Here is a 14437-nt window from a genome sequence, read left to right as displayed (position 1 = left end):
CTCACTGGTCGCTCTGGGTTACTCCTTACTTTGCACTCTAATAATTTGCACTAGGAGTTATTATTGATAACTGTGTTCTAGCATTCCATTGTAAATGAGTGTTTTAAAATTTCTTCTTAGCATCCATTTTTTCTCATTCATGTTTTGTGCTAATGACAATAAAGATACTCTGCACCCATAAGGGCCAAATATTAGGGTTGGCTGATCTCCAACATTCAAGCTATCTTCACGATCGTTGTCCTTACTGCAAAGGTTTTTTTAGGGTTTTTTTATTTATTTTTTTTCCCCATACCCCCCATAGTTGCAGTGGGTAACACTACCCCTCACAGGTCCTGGGCCAAGAGTTTGAAGATGGGCTGTCTTTGGATCTCAATGAGCTTCAATCGATTCATTCAAACACTGCTAATGTTGATCAACATTTCTCATTTGTAGTGCTTCTAGTCCTCTGTAACGAGTGGTTCTTCTGACTCGTTGAGGAAAGGGGTTGTTGGGGACGTTGATCCATCCCAGGATTTCATGACAACTTCTCTTAATTATTTGTTTAGAACAATTATTTGTTTAGAACAATTATCTTCATTTGATATATACAAATTAAAAAAATCAGCTACAGCTGCAGACTGCGCCTGTATCTTAATGGTTTTAATTATGCAGCTCAAAATGGAAGTCAACCAGCACTGATGTGTGCAGCTGTTGAGAAAAACGAAGCCAGACTAATTGGCTGGAACAAAACCCAGCGCATACACTCGCCCTCCAGGGCCAGAGTGAGTACCATGACTAACGCATGGGTGGGTAATTCCATTCCAAGAGGGCTGGTGTGTATCCATGTTTTCGCTTCCACCAATTATTCTGCCTCAATTAGATAATTAGCTCCATCCACAAACTATTTTGACTTGTTGATTTGACCACAATAAAAATAAATCATCATCTAAATTGCCCGTGGGTATGAGTGTGAGTGAATGGTGTGTGTGCCCTGCGATGGACTGGCAACCTGTCCGGGGTGTATTCCTGCCTTTCGCCCAATGTATGCTGGGATAGGCTCCAGCCCCCCTGCGACCCTGTTCAGGATAAGCGGGTTAAGATAATGGGTGGATAGTTTAGAAAGACACACATATGTGTATATAAGGTCCCACCTTTCATACTGCATGTCAGGACAAAAAACAAATCATGAAGTCCAAGGAACTCTGTAGACCTCTGTGATATGATTGTGGCAAGGCATAGATCATGGCAAGGGTATAAAACAATTTCTAAAGCTTTGAGTGTTCCCAGAAGCTTTTTCTAGAGCTGGCTGTCCGGCCAAACTGAGTAACCAGGCAAGAAGGACTGCGGTCATGCAAGATGCACCTTAAAACAAGCTAATCATTTCTACTTAAAGAAAAAAAAAAAGAAAAAAAAAATGTTTTTACAAGACTAAAACATTTAAAACATTTTTTTTTTTTTACTTTTTTTTTTGCAGTGCCATTCTGTACCTGTATGTTCTCACCTATACCTCAGTATACGCAATCAGTTATAAGTCTTATCTTATCCGCAAAGGGCTGGTATGAGTGCAGGTCTTTGTTTTAGCCCAGTGTTATGATTGGACACTCCTGGTATAAACGAGTCCATTCAAGCTGAACATGTGTATGCGATTGTCAGATGCAGAAATACCACAAATTGCAACTGAGCAGTTTCTATTCCCATCGGTTTGTGGGCGTTTAAATAAATATACTGCTCAATAGATTACCCTTTCAATTTCTATTGGACATATTGTTCCACTTCTGTGGATAGTTCAGAAATACAAATATTTATTTGCGCTTTCTGAGTACTGCTAATTCCTTTGTCCTCTTTCATGGACATATTTCTTGCAACATCGGAAGAGGCTTGGAATGATAAAAAGCTAGCTATGCACATGACAGAACATTAAGCACATTCTGTATGCGGGATAATACCCTGGGCAGATAGGCCTAATTCATTTTTAATAGTGCAGTGAACATGCCGCTGTGATATGACCTTTGCAATCCATGCCAAGTTAACAGCGTTCACTGTTTATATTTGTGTTGTCCCTGTATGTTGTAGTCAAGTGGAAAAGATGCCCTCAGCAGCCACAGAAATGCTCATGTATAGCACAAAAAAAAAATGCTTCATTTGATGAAAAAAAAAATATATATAATAATTGATACCTATATTTTATAGGGTTTCTCAATTTTAGGGTCATTTGAATTAATAATACAGGTGTAACAAAGGTTTATCCAATCTTCTTATCTTGTTACAGGTCACACCATTTCCGGTTTTAAATCATTAGCAGTTAAAGTCTGCCGTTTGTTTTCTTTTATCGTATGGCAGCAGCCATCCTGAAATTTTCCATGATTGTTGCCAAACTTTCTACTTTGTAAGTACGCAAAGCTGTCCTGACAAAAGAGTTCCTTCCGGGACCTTTGTTAAAGTGTGCTTGATGTTGAATATTCTAGAAAGGAACGCATCAATAACTAATGATCATGAATTTTACAAGACGCAAGCAGAGAAGAGTTCAAATGACGTCCAACTGCACTGCACACTATACATTCTACCTGGGGAGGAGATTCACTGCAAATAAAGGCAGTCCACTGAAACAGCCTCATCTATAACACATAAATCTGCCTTGATTTAATTGGGTTTCACTCTGTCGAAGTGCAAGGGCTTGGTAACATTGACTTTTAGTCAGAGCTTCAAACAGCATCAGCTATTGCAGAGGAGGTTAAGAGGGCATCTTAAATGGCAAGTTTGTAAACTGGCTGAATGCATTTATATGTGAACACAAACAAATTTGGAGGCTTAAATAACACTTTTTAAAGTACCATATTTCCAGGACTTGACAGGATGGAAGGCCCGGGTTGCCTTATGACTTCTTCTGAAGACTCTCGAGTTCGACTGTTGGGCCCACTTGGAGAGAGAGTGCACATCTGGAAGTGCACTCTGCATAGACCCACACACACACACACACACACACACACACACACACACACTTTCAAGAGCTCATATACACCCGTGAGCCGGTCGAGGCAATGAGGCACAGGAGACAACAGAGACTTGATCTAATCTTTATACATGATAATAGTCACCAGATAAGATATACATTATATGTATACTACAAGAACACGGAGGATACGGGTACAGAAACGATTACCGGTTACCTAACCTGCAGGCTGAGGAACAGCTGGCCGTGGGTTTGTCTTTAGAGAAGGAGGCACAACGCCAGGGAGACAGAACCCATCAGCTTAAACGATGGAGTCGGGTTGCGTTTCACGCTTCTCGGCCGGTCGTTCCGGGGCGACGGAAGAGCGCTTAGGAGGGGCGATATTGGAGGTTATCGATCCGCCGCCCTCCTCGACACCGTCCCCGTGCCTCCGCTCCGGAGAAGACAAACCCACGGAGAGAGGCTTCCCCGCACACGGCTCATAAAGGTTCATTATTGCTTACAGGGACAAGCGGTCGTGTTCACTGGCACAGAGCCGAGAGTGAGGGAGAGCGTGGAGTGAGGAGGGGGGGGGAGAGGTGAACCCTGAACTACATGTACGCACTATCACTAGGGAGAGGAGGACGCTGGTGCACGTGTGCGCTTGTGTGTGGTGGGGTGGGGGGGGAGCGTGAGGGGGGTAAGGTTGGTCGAGGCTTCTGTCCAGGGCTGCTGGAGAGAGCGGGGGTGGGGGTGCGAGTCTGAGCACCTGACCGCCGGGCCAGTTGTGTGAGTCAGGAGCATGCAGGGACTAGAGCACAGGTATCAAACTCCAGTCCTGGAGGGCCGCAGTGTCTGCTGGTTTTTGGGCTGTTCTTGGCATCAGTGGTTCATTAAAGTCATTGATTGGCTAAAGAATCCACACACCTTGTTCTCAAGGCCTTAAATGACAGTTGATTGAAAGGAAACCAAAAAAACCTGCAGACACTGCGGCCCTCCAGGACTGGAGTTTGACATCCCTGGACTAGAGAGGATGACACTCCAAACACCTACAGCAAACTGCAAGTGTTTTCATTTTCAAATCTTTTTTTTTTTCCTCAAGTAAAAAAAACTTTTTTAAATACTTTTTGCTTGAAGAGTGAAACTGTCTTACCTCATTAGCAAATCTTGAAATGAGAATCTTTTTTTTCTTATTTTGAAAAAAAGTAAAGGAACAAGACAAAAGTACTTCTTAGGATTCATTTGGCAGGGGTAAAGACAGAGACTGCGCAGTTCAATACTCTTTCAGGAAGAATCCCTGCTGGCTCTGTTCTCCACCGGAGCACAGTAGTACTGCTGTTCTTTGGGCATTAGAATAACCCCTGACCTCAGGTTGTCACAAGATGGCCGCCCTAGAAAGGACACAAGTCCCATCCTTGTTAACCACATATTGTGCTGTTCCTACCATGTCAACCACATGCCCATCGAGTTCAGTCCTTTCTATGGTGGCCTTCTTGTGACAACCCTGACAGCAGCCCCTCAGTCAGGTCCCTCAGACTCGGCTGTTCTCCGGAGGCGGGGGGGGAACGTGTTTCAGAAAAACCACACAGTGCAGAGGGGGCGGTGCGTGAAAACCCACAGACTAATGTACCATTTGTCCTGCAGAACTTACAGTGTTCATTTTTAAATATTTCACTCAGACGGACCACATGCACACACCCTGCACGCAACGCACACTCACACACACGCACGCACGCACATACCTACACACCCACACATACAATTAAATATATGTGTAATTACTTATAGAATTCCAGTATATATTAGGTGCCCCGTGTGAGGTGGTGGAGGGGTAGGTGGGTAATGTAGTCCCCGGAGCTCTTTAATGACTCCAGAATAAGACGCAGTGAGAGGGTGAAGTAATGGCTTGGGGTTTCGGGGGGGGGGAGATACCACCTTCACGTGCGATTCGGCTGTAAACACACAGAGGGGAGGACAGTGCAGTCACCTGTCCTCGGAAACACACCAGGGTTACAGTCCATAATCCAACACCACTCCCACCCGTAGAACACAGGTAGCTGAGACACCTGTCCAGCCCAGTCAGGCCACTCCAGTCTGTTTCCTGGGTTACGTTTACACAGTACGTGGTGGAGGGGAGGGTTGAATGCTAGGAGGAACTGTCCTCAGTCTCTTGGGAGGATGAATGCAGTTACATTCCGTACACCTCGGACCACCAGGTAGTGACCATCGGGAGGGGAAAAAATGGAGCGGAAAAAATTGGCAGCAGAAGAATCACCACCACTGCCACTGCCGCTCTGGTTCCGTAAGTCCACCCATGAAGATGCTCTGTGAGAAGCATTTGTCCCAGCGCACATTCTTCATACATTCCTCTTGAGTGGCGCGCTACACAAAAATGGGCTTAACACATGAAGGTCAGTCAGCTACGAATGGAACAGTCCGGAAGTCACTGACGAACGCTGTGGGGCCGAGTCAGGACCTGAGGCTTTCTGAGGCCAAACAAGCCTGCTGCTCCTCCCATCTTACCTCAGACACTGGTGCCAGCTTCGAGGTGGGGGGGGGGGGGGAATGGCACAGTGTGGCAGCCAGTGGAAATCCTGAGGGAGGAGTGAGGGGCGTGTAGGCAGGGTGGAGCTGGAGAACAGAGATGGCCCTCTCTTAAAATCTGACCTCTCGCTCAAATTTAAAAGTCAGTGAGTTCCAGTTATTCAAGGGATCCGCTTGTTTCACGGGCGTATGGCAAATCCACCATGTACCCAAGAGTTTGGGGCAAGTTGGGGATGGGCACAACAGCATTACGTTCAGGGGAAGGACAGTGGAGGCACCGTTAACATACCTTTTCAGTCATTGCCACTATCGGTTTCGACAACCTCAACTGCAAACATAGGTAGTCAGATCTAAGTAACACTTTTCAATTCCCCCATCGATGGCTAAATCATGTTACTAATACCAGAAAACAAGAACGGGGTTCAAAACCAGCGAACCTTCTTTTCTCAGTTTTCTTGTGGCTCGTTTGGTTATATAAGGTTATAGCTCCATACACATGGATATTAAGCAGCCAAACAGTTGTCTGTGAGCAACATCGGGATGGTGTGGTGTGTGTGAACATTTACATCATGTTAGAACGCTCTCTGTCAGAGGACTAAGATCACTCTATCTTGGGTATGATTTGATGAACAAGGGAAAGATGTACTTATTCAGCAGAATTCCTCTCTTGTTCATCTCAAGGTTTACCTTCTATCTTCAAGTATGGCTTCTGTGACGATCTGAAGCCCCCGTTTCTCCAGGGTCATTACGGAAAGGCACATATCTCTGCCGGTATGACTCGACTGTCTTGGTCGACTCAGCTGTAGGACTGATCGGGGGTGAAGTCATGGCAACCTGGGCACTTTAATGCAACACTCCTATTGAGAACGTACTCTCTCTCACGGAAGGTGAGGCGAGTGCAAGGCTCAATTTTAATTTTAATCGCCAAGTCTGTTCGGGCTTTCTATTTCTGTGACCCCTTGCTCATTAAAGCTCTCGGTCTGAGTTTGATACGAATGCCTAGTCACGTAACCTCTGACCTGTGGACAACAGTGTCCTGAACTGTTTCTTACCTAAATGTATACTGGGCGCCTACATGTCTTTATGACTTTATACAGACAGTTGACTTGCTAATATTAGTCTTACAAGCTTATATTGAGGAGAATGAAGGGGATGACTAAGGAAAATTCCCTTAGTCATCCGTTACACACAGTACGGCTGTTATGGAGGTTCTGGCGAGGAGTTACATGGAGGATCCTGACTGAGAAGCAGGGGGTTACACATATTAGGAGGGTATCACAGATTAGGGAAGGTATCATATTACCGAGGGGGGGGGGGTGTATCATACAGTATCACAGAGCAGGGGGGCATCACAGATTAGGCCAGATTAAGGTGTGGAGTGGAGCTGGGAGTGTAGGGTTGAGATGCGCTGGGGGTTCAGACCCAGTGGTGTGTGGGAAGTGTAGTTTCCTGTAGTGGGTGGAAGGGGTGGTGGGAGAGCAGGGGGCGAGGCAGCCATGTCAGTCACTGCTGCTGTTGGGTATCCGGGCCGTGGCCACGCCCACCCTCCTCTCGGGGCGGCGGCAGGGGTAGGGCTCAAATCGGGATGGGCGCACCAGGCCGCAGGGCTCCCTGAGGCCCCCGCATCTCTGACGAGGCCCCCATTTCGGGGACATTCGCTCCGCCCAGCGGGCCGGCCTCCGTCGGTGGGAGAAGATGGCCGCCGCCTCCAGCCAGTGTTCCTCCGGGCTGGGCCCCTGCCGGCAGGAGGGCACACGCAGTTTGGGCCCCGGGGAGCCGTGCCTGTGGGCGGGGGGGCGCCCTTCCTCTCCTGGGGGGGGACGCCAGGCCGCGCCGGGACCTCTGGCGGGCGCGTGCGCGGGGCCAGGGGTTAAGGTTTTGGACGGGTGCGAGGAGTCTGGGCGCAGTTGTAGCGGGCTCCCGTCTGACATCAGGTTGGGCCCCAGGAGGCTCAGGCTAGTTCTGTCTGTAAAGGAGTCCATGCGGTCTTCGTAGCCCAGGTCGGCCGGCGCCGAGCACTGCTGCAGGGCCCCCCACGTCCCCCGGCCCTTCCCCGACACGTCCGTGCCTCCATCCTGGCAGCCCCGCTCGCTCTGCGGGGCCTCCACCTCTTCCTCCTCCTCCTCCTCTTCCTCCGCCTCCTCCGCCCCCTCGTCGACCGCCTCTTCCTCCACCTCCTCCTCCTCGTCCTCGGGTGCGGTCTGCGGGGCGCGCGGGTCTCGCAGGAACACCACGATGACCGTGATGTTGTCGCTGGAGCCGGCGTCCCGGGCGGAGGCCACCAGCTTGTGCGCCACCATGGTGCTGTCGCCGCTGTTCTCCTGCAGGTGGTCACTCACCACGCGCACCGCCTCGTCCGGGCTGACCGTGTCGTAGAAGCCGTCGCAGGCCAGGATCAGGTAGTCCTCCGAGCCGTCCAGCGGGAAGTTGCTGCGGTCGGCGTCGCCACAGATGTACGGCTTGTGCTCCGAGTCGCCTGTCAGAAAAGGAAGGGGGTTGGAGTCACAGGGTCACAACAGCGCTTCGACACAGCCTATAGCCTATAGTGTAGTGGCTAAGGTGCTTGACTAGGACCTGGAAGGTTGGTGGTTCATGCCTGTAGATAAGATCACAGTAAGATCCACAATAAGACCCTCAATAAGATGCAAGTGCAACTGATTAGCCTTTGAGCAAGGCCCTCAACCCCACATTGCTCCAGGGGGGATTGGCCCATGCTTAATCTAATCGACTCTAAGTCGCTTCGGAAATAACTGTAATGTAATGTGTGTCTGTGTAACAATGTGCTCAACAGCATTTACAGCACAATCCAGTCATCAACATCTCAAACTGGCTGCTTTATTCACATTCTGAGGCACTCTGTTGGCTGTGTCTGTACTAATATGGAGTGATGGGACAATGAGGTTTTGTAAATCCAAAATTGGGTGGAGCTACAATGTGCTGTCAATCACTGACTTGATTAACCAGAAAAGCAAAAAGCAATGATGTCTCTATGTGATTAACCACTCTCCCATCATTACTATTATAGCCAAGACATACACTGTGAATTATGATGACATCATCCCAATGTGGAGGGCATGGTAACTACTTTCATCCTCTAAATGATCTTTATTTAAGGACAGGCTTTACTCAGGACAGGCTGGTAACACCTCCTCACCATAACCGGTTCTGCAATGTCAAGACCAGGTCAATTATTGCCTATATTTGGTTTGGTAAATTTATCATCAACATCAATTAGCGGATACACTTCACCACAGTGACAGATGAAGCCGGTCCAGTCAAAATGAACAAGCAGCCAATTAGGAATGAATGTTGTGGAAAAACAAGACGGTGGAAGACTAAACATCAGGGGAAAAACAGCTCTGTTTATGAGGGCCAGCAAACCCAAGCCATAACAAACAAAGAACAGGGGGTCAGGAAAGGTACAGCAAAGGGCACCGCTTATTTTGGAGGGCACTTAACTCTCCCTTACAGGACTGACCGAGAGACAGTAACTTAGACAGATGCAGGTCATTCCTTATGATCTGGTGCCTTCTTTGCAGACTTCTCCACCCAGAGGAATACATCACACACAAGCCCTCGGTCAGCTGAGAGAGGCGCTCTACTTTATATCCGACATGTATTTCAAGAACAAGAAGTAAACTTCATTTTATTTCTCACAACTTTGATATTGGGACCTCTTATTTACACTGTTTGGAATCATTTTCCAAACTTTTTCACTTAAAACCCACAAGCCACTGTGTTTTTTTCCCACATATACACTCATCGAGCACTTCATTAGGAACATTTTTACTTTATTACACCTACATATACATGCGATTATCTAATCAGCAAAGCATACAATCATGTAGATACGGGTCAGGAGCTTCAGTTAATCTTCACATCAACCATCAGAATGGGGAAAAAATGTGATCTAAGTGACTTTGACCGTGGAATGATTGTTGGTGGCAAACAGTATGGTTTGAGTATTTCAGAAACTGCTGATCTCCAGGGATTTTCACACACACTAGTCAGACAGAAATGCCTTGTTAATGAGAGATGTCAGAGGAGAATGGCCAGACTGGTCAAAGCTGACAGGAAGGTGACAGTCACGCAAATAACCACACATTATAACAGTGGTATGCAGAAGAGCATCTCTGAACACACAATGCATCATAACTCTAAGCGGATAGGCTACAGCATTTAAAAATAAGTCTAATAAATACCTGCGAAAAAAAGTCTAAAGTGCTCACTGAGTGTATATACACACACACACACACACACACACACACACATACAGATACACACACATACACACACATATATACATCCTCCCTCCTTCCAGTCTCTAGATTTCCTTTCCCTAGGAGCCGCCCCTTACTGTCTCCTTATTGCTCTTGGAGATTAGGGCACCCCACAGAGCATCCAGTCTGTTTCAGTGCAAGAAGAAAGCAAAACCTGGGGCTGACCTCTGTCTCAAAAGTCCCCTTCCTCCTGGTGACCAGCATCACAGGATTCACTCCACCAGAGTCTTTTTCCATTCCGGATTTTCATTAAGATCAGCCACCAATTTGGGAACCAAGGTTTCATTTGGGATCCTTTCAAGATCCAAAGCCGTACATTCTGGATAATCCGACGGGTTTAAGGAATGGCCTACTTTTGATTTTGGCGCACTGATGGACGTTGCGGTCCCAAGTGTTTGCCAAGAGAGGACCTTCATGCCTTTGAAGTACCAGTAAATGCAATATAAGGTGAGTGTTCCAGCATGCCCTGAACCTGCCACCCCCAGCCCCCCCGCCCCTCGCCCCTCACACCCTCCAGCCACACACCTATTGCTCTGGACACCGACAGGCTTCCATTGACTCTCCAGGTCCCAAACCAGATCACACAGCCGCCCAGTGCTTCAATACGCTGCTTCTCGTCCTGCAGGGAGAGACAGGGAGGGGCCAGGAGATGAGGCATTAGTGCAGGACACCATCTGGTCATGTACACTGATATCATGGTGTCAAATATAACAAATATAAACTAATGTGTTAGCACATAAAAAGTCTGATGGTCTGTGTGTATGCATGTATGACTGTGTAAACCTGCCTACACTGTGTGTGTGTGTGTCTTTGTGTGTGTGTGCACAAGTGCACACTTGTGTGTATGAGTGTGTGTGTGTGTGTGTGTGTGTGTGTGTATGTGTGTACGTGTGGACGTGTGTGTGTGCATGTCTGTGTGTGCGTGTGTGTGTGTGAGTGTGTGCATATTCCTCACCTCTCTGTCAGGCTTGTGTGGCTTCATCAGCTCCACAGCCTGCCCTCTCCGGACCAGCATGACCTGGGAGTCCCCCAGCCAGGCCACATGCAGGGTGCTGCCTCTCAGAAAGGTCACGACCCCTGTGGTGCCGCAACGCAGGTGCTGTCCCATACACACACAAGAGGGGGGTCAGCAAAACACAGGCAGTCCCCACAAAACACAGGCAGTCCCCACAAAACATAGAGACTATGCAGGTTGTCATTGTCAATGAGAATTTGTTTGCAATTGACCCTCCTAGTTAAATAAAGGTCTATTATAATTTTTGCCACAAATTAATACTACTCTTTTAATAAATGTACATTTGAATATTTGCATTGATTTACTTCAGCATTTAGTGTGTAGTACTAGTGTGTGATCTCAGCAAAATTATATAATTTCAAACAAACTGAAGCCTGCTTCAATTCAAGGTAAAATAGTGAAGGGACAGTAAGAACATGTATTTCTGAAACATTAGCACTGTACATACAGTAACTACACTCAAGTGAGGACACCAAAAAAATGGCGGGGTGTCCTGACCTCACGCGAGGCCTTCTTCACGAAGCGCTCGTCCGTCAGCTTGAAGGCGCGACACAGAGCCTCTCCGGGGTCCTGGTTGAACATCTCCTGCCGCACCAGGTTAACGTGCAGGTGGTTGGCGGCGTAAATGGCGGCGTCCACGCCCCCGTGCCCGTCGAATACGGCAAAGTAGGCCTGCTCCTCTTGGTCCTGTGTCCAGGGGGGAAAGCTATTGTCAGAGTAACATTCTGGTGTTCTGCTCCTCGCAGAATATACAGATGAGAGCCACGTGCCATAACAGGCAGTGATGTGCTGACCTTACCCCATGGCTCATGTCACTTGATGACCCGTGTGAGGTCTTTCTTTGGTCAGTTTGCACAGATGAGCAACTCCTGACAGACCCTTGAGTTGATGTTTATTTTCGACTACCAATCTATATGCTATTCCTGTCATCAGCCAATGACATACATTATTATGCGATTGGTCAAATATCCATCACCTATTTGCCGATAAGGCTTTTTGAATTGCTTAATCTACATTAACTCATTAAAATAAATCTAATCTCCAGTTGGGATGCTAAATTCTGACTGAGCATATAATTGGGGTCAGAAACTTATCAGCAACCACCCGCTTCTCGCTCCTTGCAAGACCTTCCTGCAAGTGAACCAACGGAGAGTAATTCTACAACTGCAAAAGTCTATTTCATACTTTTATGGCAGGTGACACGACACAGGGAAGGAAGCCATTACCCAGCACTGCCTTGAAATTAATTCATTCACAAGGAAGAGCCAGCTGTGATATAATTTCTGTCTCACACTGGAGCCATTAAAAGTGAATCTGGAAAAGTTGTATTGATCCGCCGGCTCCTTTCATTAAATCCCTTTATGGGCGCCCTGCAGTGGGGCTGGGCAGGGTGCTCAGGAGGAGGGTCAATTAATTAGGCCATGTGCAGAGCCGAATGAAGGGCCCTTAATTAGCGCAGATTGCCAGTAGCAGGCGGTGATTGCGGAGAGCGCGGTGGCACACGCACGTCTGAGCGAACGTGCGAGGCTCTTTCCGGGATCCCGCGGAGAACATTCCAGAAAAAGGTAGTCACAATCCCGACAGCATCTGCGCACTGACGGAGGCCATTATCTTGATTCCCCAATCCCCTGCCCTGCATTCTCTCACAGTTTTTTCTCTCCAATGTGAAATGTTTGACTCATCCGATCGTGGCAATCAATCCGTCCAACATTAATTCTCAGTTAATCCTCAGACATGAAAGACATGCACGGAGCCACCTTCTTTTCCAGAGGGGGCTTCTTTTCCAAACTGCCAGGTGAGCAGCCTCAGGTTCAACACTGTGCTGATGAGGCCTTCAGGCACCCCTGCCTCCCTAACCAGTGCTATGGCAGACTACAGTTACTCAGTTGAGCAGAGTGGTCGCTGTTGAGCCCGGTGAAACCCTGCCTCCCTGGGCAGTGCTATGGCAGACTGCAGTAACTCAGCTGACCAGAGGGGTCGCTTTTGAGCCCAGTGAAACCCTGCCTCCCTGGGCAGTGCTATGGCAGACTGCAGTAACTCAATTGACCAAAGGGGTCGCTGTTGAGCCCAGTGAAACCCTGCCTCCCTGGGCAGTGCTATGGCAGACTGCAGTAACTCAGTTGACCAAAGGGGTCACTGTTGAGCCCACTGTCAGGGCAGTGCAATGGCCGATTATGCACCGCCTGGCAAAACTCCTGGGACTGGCGAGGCTCAACTGAGGCCAGAGAGCAGCTCTCTTCACCCTGAACAAGAGGCTCGGCTGGATGTGTTGGTTGAGAGCACTTCATCTGCCCATTTTTCTCTCCCTTTTGGAAGAGCTCCAACACCACCGCTACACACCAGTAATTACGTACGTCACCTGTGGCTATCTCTCTCACTAGAGGCTGCGCTGCCTATTACAGCACAGCTAGGGCTGATGGGACAGGATGCACATTTCTCACAGATGCCACCTGGTAGACACCTGATTGGCACCCAAATCACCCTGGAAGTAAGCCCCCCACCCTCCCCTGCATTCGTGGGATGACTCCCCCATTTCCCTGCTGTTGTGGGCCTTTGGTCATCCACAGCTAATGACACAACCCACGCGTGACCTGGAGGTGTTTGGTCTAGAGGGCACAGCCTGTACTTGGAGTGCATTTAAAGGCTGAGCAGCCCTGAATCTGTATTCTTTCATTCACATTTTTTTGTGTGCTTTAATTAACTTTGGTCTCTCGCGCATTGTACTGTCACTCTGGTGAGAGCTCGAATAATTTGGAACTCACAGTCATGTCCCAATGTAATTCAGTGGGAGTTTCCACAGGGAGTGGAAGTCAAGAGTGTCAGAGCATAGATCCAAAATCAACAGACTGGATCAAATGTCAGTATGATCGACTTGAATTGAATTGACGGTTCAAAGTTGTCCTCAAAGTGGATATGCACCCAAGGACAGACAGAAGCAATGCAACTTTTATATCTCATTTGATTTCAATTTGTTAGACTCATCTGAAATGACAGACCACTTGTTGCTTATAATCATCATAACTATTCTGGTCACTGTATGTATATTATCCATACAGTGGCTCAGGAAATAAGAGCAGTCGTCTGGCAGTCGGAGGGTTGCCGGTTCGATCCCCCGCCCGGGCTGTGTCGAAGTGTCCCTGAGCAAGATACCTAACCCCCAAATGCTCCTGACGAGCTGGTCGGGGCCTTGCATGGCAGCCAATCACCGTCGGTGTGTGAGTGTGTGTATGAATGGGTGAATGGAGAAGCATCAATTGTACAGCGCTTTGGATAAAGGCGCTATATAAATGCCTGCCATTTACCATTTTATCCTGTGCCTTGAGCCAGCGTACCTGCAGGTTGAAGAGTGTGTTGAAATCAGGGATGACCACGTGTTTGTCCTCCATCTTGCGACGCATGTTCTTGATGGCGTGGATAGAGGTCTCATAGTAGCGCTGTTGCCGGCGCCGATGAGGGAAGTCCTTTAGCCACAGGCAGCAGGTCTCACAGAGCTTGTTGAAGACCAGCCGAGCCAGCTTCACCGACTCCAGCTCTGAACAGGGGAACACACACACACACACACACACACACACACAAGCACACACACAAACATACACAGACACACACACACACACACACACACACAAGCACACACACAAACATACACAGACACACACACACACACACACACACAAGCACACACACACACAT

The 14437-nt window shown here is 48.1% G+C and overlaps 1 protein-coding gene across 1 annotated transcript in view; it reads right to left on the bottom strand.

Annotated features, from left to right (window-relative positions):
• Positions 1 to 3037: 3037 nt before the first annotated feature.
• Positions 3038 to 14437, bottom strand: part of ppm1e (protein phosphatase, Mg2+/Mn2+ dependent, 1E) — a 58780-nt gene continuing 47380 nt past the window's right edge. Inside the window, exons 3-7 of the mRNA XM_061250071.1 lie at positions 14080 to 14279; positions 11246 to 11434; positions 10688 to 10831; positions 10258 to 10351; positions 3038 to 7928 (exon numbers count right to left, since the gene is read on the bottom strand). Coding sequence (XP_061106055.1) covers positions 6952 to 7928; positions 10258 to 10351; positions 10688 to 10831; positions 11246 to 11434; positions 14080 to 14279 — 1604 coding nt within the window. The 3' untranslated portion in view covers positions 3038 to 6951. The remainder of the gene's footprint in view (positions 7929 to 10257; positions 10352 to 10687; positions 10832 to 11245; positions 11435 to 14079; positions 14280 to 14437) is intronic.

This window comes from Conger conger, chromosome 7, assembly GCF_963514075.1.
Source record: "Conger conger chromosome 7, fConCon1.1, whole genome shotgun sequence".
Taxonomy (NCBI): domain Eukaryota; kingdom Metazoa; phylum Chordata; class Actinopteri; order Anguilliformes; family Congridae; genus Conger; species Conger conger.
Note: the sequence above shows the minus strand (reverse complement) of the source record. Positions and strands in the feature narration are given on the sequence as shown.